Source organism: Macadamia integrifolia, chromosome 7 (genome assembly GCF_013358625.1).
Source record: "Macadamia integrifolia cultivar HAES 741 chromosome 7, SCU_Mint_v3, whole genome shotgun sequence".
Classification (NCBI taxonomy): domain Eukaryota; kingdom Viridiplantae; phylum Streptophyta; class Magnoliopsida; order Proteales; family Proteaceae; genus Macadamia; species Macadamia integrifolia.
In genome coordinates, this window is record NC_056563.1 from 24,841,859 (window position 1) to 24,847,916 (window position 6,058).

General features: G+C 37.1%; 1 protein-coding gene across 1 annotated transcript in view; it reads right to left on the reverse strand.

Moving 5' to 3' along the window:
• LOC122084158 (probable protein phosphatase 2C 60) overlaps positions 1–4,109 on the reverse strand; it is an 8,917-nt gene extending 4,808 nt beyond the window's left edge. The window contains exons 1-3 of the mRNA XM_042652241.1: positions 3,679–4,109; positions 2,735–3,183; positions 2,279–2,646 (exon numbers count right to left, since the gene is read on the reverse strand). Of these exons, the coding sequence (XP_042508175.1) occupies positions 2,279–2,646; positions 2,735–3,053 (687 nt within the window). The 5' untranslated portion in view covers positions 3,054–3,183; positions 3,679–4,109. The remainder of the gene's footprint in view (positions 1–2,278; positions 2,647–2,734; positions 3,184–3,678) is intronic.
• Positions 4,110–6,058: the final 1,949 nt, after the last annotated feature.

A 6,058-nucleotide genomic window follows, 5' to 3' on the forward strand; every position in this document is an offset into this window, starting at 1 on the left:
CCCCCCCCCCCCGGACACTAATACCAATTAAAACCAAGCTCAAGCAGTTGACACAACCTCTAAAGCACTCAACTTCATCCATAAGTAAATTACTGAAGCAAAACCATATCATGATTCACAATTTCATATCAATAAGAAGGCAAACAACAAAAAGAGAGCACAAGGCAATAATAAGCTTGAAACTAACAAGACGAAATAATTTGAAACTTAAAAAAAAAAAAGGATTTCTCATGTGCCTTCAATGCTAAAACTAGAAACCTCAACATCACTTGAATCTTGTCGAGTCAAATAAATTGCCAAGACAGACCAGATGGCACAGAAACTTTGGTCAGTACATGGCAAGTAAACTGAGAAACAACTATATAGGTGTACTATAAAACAGGCTGCCTTACTAAAAATTAATGTCACTATCATAAGAGAGATCTGAATAAAGGCAAGAGAACTAAATGCAATATAGAAAAGTTAGGAATGGTTTCCCTATTAATTCAAAGTAAAACACAAGAAATTCCTGTGATTCTTCACTTCAACCAAGTCCATACATTAAAAGTTATCATTCAACCAGGATTAATGAAAGCATATAAATTTCAGCAACATCAAGGAAAAAATATAGCACAATTTTAAAGTGTGCAGACAGGAAATAAAAGAAATAAAGATGAACACCAAGCACTATATAGTATAAGTGCCACTGAGTTGAAAATGTGTAGTTTTTTTTTTTTTTTTAGTGTGGGAATCTTAGCCTGCAAGGGTATGCCAAAATCAAGGTCACCCAATCTCAAAGAATGAACAGGGTAAATGCATGTCAAATTTTAAGCAAGAGTTGATATAGGAACCAATTACCCACCAAAAAGGTTTAGGCATTAAAATACTAAAAAAAAAAAGACCAATGTAAGGATGACTCATGTTGACTCAGTTCACTCAAATCTTCTTAACTTGCCCCAGAGAACCAATTTCCCTGCCGTGGGCAGGGGGGGGAACCAAAACAAAACAAGCAACTTGCTTATGCTTCAAAAGGATTTACAAGAGGAGAAAGGCATAGGGAATCTTTCACTCATAATTCATAAACCACTCCAATTGCCACTCTATCTTCTCCAACAAAACATGAAAAAATGTAGAATCCTGTGCAGGTCAATCGTTGGGTTTTCAAACATCAAATCATGAAGTTTCACAGAAATAGCTGAGAAGGTACAGATGTAAATTCCCATGGATGTAACCATAGAAAGGTTGAAATAGATGGAGTTACATCTAGCAAGGTTGCAAAGCATATAAGAAACAAATATATCAGGAATTACAAAAAATATCATACATGGAGTAAGGCCCAAATTTATCTCCATGTCTAAATAAATAGCACCTTCCAAGTGTATGAACCCCTACCACTGAATTTCATGGAAATACATTTAGAGTGGGCCAACCATTCTATTCAATGTATAATGCATATTGCATACATGATCTCTTTAACATTTGGATATAGAAGCAAGATATTTTCTGGCTCAAAATCTTTCATTTATGATTTCTTGGTGACTACAATATGAATTTAGAAATATGTTTCTCACTAAATAGAGTAATTATTTAACTTCTCATAATAGATTTTGCAAAACAAACAAAAAAATTGTAGCTATATTAATAATGGTTAAGATGATTCATGATCATACAAATTTTTAAATAAGTGATTACTAAAACAAATATTATGACCTAACTAATTATTGTTAGAATAGGATGACGGCATATAAAAATAAAAATTCCATTTGTATTAATGTTAACCAATTATCCGTAACAAAAGATTACTAGTTAACTGCTAAGATTTGTTTACCAAAAAAAAAAAACTGCTAAGATTTAGTTCTTTTTTTTTTTTTAATTGCTGTCACTAGTCTTATGATAAAAAAAGAGCATGCTGTGTTTTTTTTTGTTGCTTCTAAACAAAAGAAAGCTCATCTGTTACAACTTCAATCCATTTCAAGCTCACCAGCCAAAAAATTTGCCTTCCATGAACCTTAGGTACCCAAAAAACAACCTGAAAACAAGAACCTAAACTGGACTGCAAGTTCCAATTGGTGTAATTGAAAGAATATATATAAAAGTTTCTAAATATATATCTAGAAGTAAAGGAGGTAATTAATACAATACAATTAAGTAAAGTACTACCAGGTGTTGGAAACTCCTCAAGAAAATGCTGATAGACTGATTAGGGTACAGAAATGAGCAACAAAAAGACATTTATACAGTGCCACCTTAGGCTTACAGAAAAAAAGTATACTCTTAGAAAGGTAAATAATATTTTTACCTGTATGAGGCCCTTCACACGCCAAACGTTATGCTTTAAAACCACAATATGTGAATCATCAGGATGCAGAGAACGCAGCTCCTCTCTTACAGACTCTATACTTGCATTGTGTTCTGCTGATAGCTGAACAGATAAGACCTCCCCGGTTGCCTTGACTAACCTCCCCAAAACAGCTCGAGAATCACCAAGATTGGCGATATAGAGGGTGCCACTGCATATAACACCAACCAAGCAGCAAGATCCAACAGCTGCAATTTGTGGTTTCATTGACCACTGTTTGGTAACAATAGAGAGAAACCCATCTTCCGTTGCTTGAAATGCCTTCCGTATTACATCTACTGACATGCCTTGCTGCTCAAAAGTAAACCCTGCAAGATAACCAATCCAAATACTGAAAACTTACGAACAAAGTCACAGTTCAAAAGCATAGTTCTAGGTGGGATTCAGCTGTCTTACTCTTCAGATGGTGGAAAAGGTGATCATTGATGTAGCGTGAAGTCTCAGGCCCGCCATGACCATCATATATCCCAACAAAAGTTCCATAAGGGCCAGACTCCAATGAGCTCAAAGGGCCTGATTCAATTTGACTCTGATCCTCAAGCAAATTATTGGCCTGAACAACGGCCATAGAAAACTCACCATGAAGATGCTGTCCAGTGTCTTTGTACCAGAGAAGCCCATCTTGTCTTCCCACAGCATCTGAGCCAGCATGAACATAACGATCCGAAGACGGCCGCCAACAGGCCCTCAGAAAGTTCATCAAGCCCGATAACATCCCTCATCTCACCCAAAACAGCCTCCAATTTCTCCACATCCAAACAGTATTTGGATGAACAACAACAATCCAATCACGCCCAAACGAACACAAACCCTTCTCTGTTGCCTTATTTCTCTTCCCCTAATCCCTACACAAAGGAAAACACACACGCAACCACACATTCACACCCAATAAATCAAAAGTATAACTGAATTAAACTAACCATGACAACAAAAGAGACTGGAAATTTTGCAGCAAATCACGCCATTTCTTGGTTTCCTTTATAGCCAAAAAAAAATCACACCAACACAAACCAAGAAGTTGGAAATCTTAAACCTATCTACTTCTCTCCTCGAAACAAATAAAAACAGAAGTCGAGAAGGAAACAAAAAGGGTATCAAGTTTTTTTTTTTCTTTCTTTCTTTCTTGGGCAAGTGTTTGGTCATAGATATACCAAACCCAGAAGGTCTAAGCCTCTCAAGGCTGCCCAAATTTGAAATCCCATCTCTATTTTCAGAGTGTAAGAAAAACCCAGAAACCCAAAATCCCCAAAATCCCCAAAATCCTTCAATTTCACGAAATTGCACATTTTCCCAGATAAAACCAATAATAAAGGAAGGACTATAAAGGGCAAAAACCACACCGTTTTGTTCGGTCTTTTCTCCCTTTGCTTCTTGCTGGTCACTTGGTTCTACAGCTGGAGCCTGGACTCTGGAGGCGATGGAGATCTTAAATGGGTGAGCAGTCCATGTGGTTATGAAAGAGTTAGATCTGCAGATCCATCAAATCACAAAGAAGTAAATAAGTTTTCTCTTTTTTCTTCTTATTTATTTTTTCCCCCACTCCTCCGAGCTTTCTTGTACTAAGGATAAAGGAATGGACAATCCAAAAGAACAGATTCAACAAGAGTGACAGGAGTAAAAAAGTTTTCAATCAATCTATGTGTTTGATTGGAGGAACTGACTGAAAGTCTGAAACCCTCTCTCTCTCACACACTCACAGTGGACAAAGCCCATAAAGACCAACAAAGGAGAGCTTAAAGACTTGGGGCTCCACAAACAAACTAGAGAAGAAATAATGATGAGGTAGCTTAAGCCTTGAGGTCCTTATTCTTTTCTTATTAGAATCTAATGTGGAAAAATTGAACTCTAGCCCATTTGGTTTCCTCATTAACCCAAATCCAACGGTTCTAGCTTTGAACCTTATCATCTCCTCAGAACTCAGTGATCAATGGTGCTCACTAGTCACTATCTGAAACTTATGGTGACCTCCTCACACAATTGAAACCCCGAATGAGTTTTACATCAATTCTACTGCACAACAAGCTGTGTCCTTTGTCAATGATCCGTATGGATTATCTCAGCATCTTTCAATGTTGCTTTGTTTTCAACATTTTGATAAATCATAGTCTTAAAAATTGGGGAAATCCCTATAAGTCGATCAATGTCAAAAAGTCATGTTTTATTTTTTTATTTTTATTTTTTTTTTTTAATCATTAATATACATGGTATAATCAGTTTTCTGTCTGCCGCGAGCATGGCTCCTGCACCAGCAGAAAGAAGAATGAGAGTACTTATGCAAACATCAATCGGGGGTCGGATTCTTATCTTCAGTAAGGGTGGGCCAATCAATTCATTGGGCTTGCATTTGGGTGCAAGCCATGCTTTTAGACAAGACCTTTCTCGCTTTAAAAAAAATGTGAGAAAAGAAGGGTATAACGGTGGTAAAAATCTCTCTCTCTCTCTCTCTCCCCTATTTCTAAACAATTTTTTGTACAAATGAATATCAAATAAAAATTATGAGAAAGTTCTCATGTGTGTGAGTGACGAAAAAGCTACATCCCTCTAGGGTTATTAACTATGATCCGGCTTTTCTCCTGAGCGCTAATCGTCCAAGTCTGCAATATCTACTTGGCCGATTGACACGTGTCGAAGTGGTGGTCTAACAGTTGTGCTTCTATTGGCTAGAACAGGGGCATCGCACCCATAGTCGTTGGATCACCGCTTGGACACGTGTCGATTGCCCAGGTAGCTATGGGCAAGACCTGAACAATTAGCACTCAAGAGAGGATCCGATCCTATTAACTATCCTTACCATACAATTTAATAATTCCCTTAACTATTTCCTATGTCAATCCCAGTGCAATGACACTCATCGATGAAGTAATTCATTCATTGTCGTGGGTGAAGGGAAACCATCTCCTAGAAAATATATATTTTGAAAATATAACCACCAATATTCAATGGGAAAAGGATGGGCATGCTATTGTTGTTCGTAGTACACACTCTTTCACTATCATGAACACATTTTTCTCTTTCCTTAATGAGCATGAAGACCCCCTACATGATAAGTTGAGAACCACCAAAGTACACTCCTCCGCACATTGGCTTGATGTGTAAAATAGTATATTCGACAGTCTCTACCTGAGTGTCGATCAACAACAACATTCAAAACCTTATCCCAACTTAATGGGTTCAATTACATAAAGATTCCAAGAAAGGATGAGCGCGAGGGTCCATGCAAAAAAAATGACAGGTTATGATTAATTATAATAAGTGCCGGCTATCAACTTGAAGCACCATTACAAACTACCCACAGACTTATGACGACAAACTATAATAAGGTACCAACTGTCTACCTGACGTACCATATAGATTAATCAAGCCAAAGCGTCATACATGCATTATGTCCATCACCAAAACAATCCATCATCCAACCTACTTTTATGAAATGAGGAGTGAGATAACGAATTTTTGACAATCCCGCTAAGCACGAAAGTGACAACTCAAACACACAACTCCATATTGAAACTACGTAATCAACACACAACTCTGCATTGAAAACTAGATACACAATACACAACTCTGCATTGAAACCAAATAAGTAACCCACAACTCGAGCCATTCGCAATTTCATAGTCTAAATTAATTCATACTTACACATGCATGACTTAATCTCTCCCTAGGTGTCGATCTCTCTCCTATATTCACATAGGTGCCATAATTCAAATGCACTATTCACAC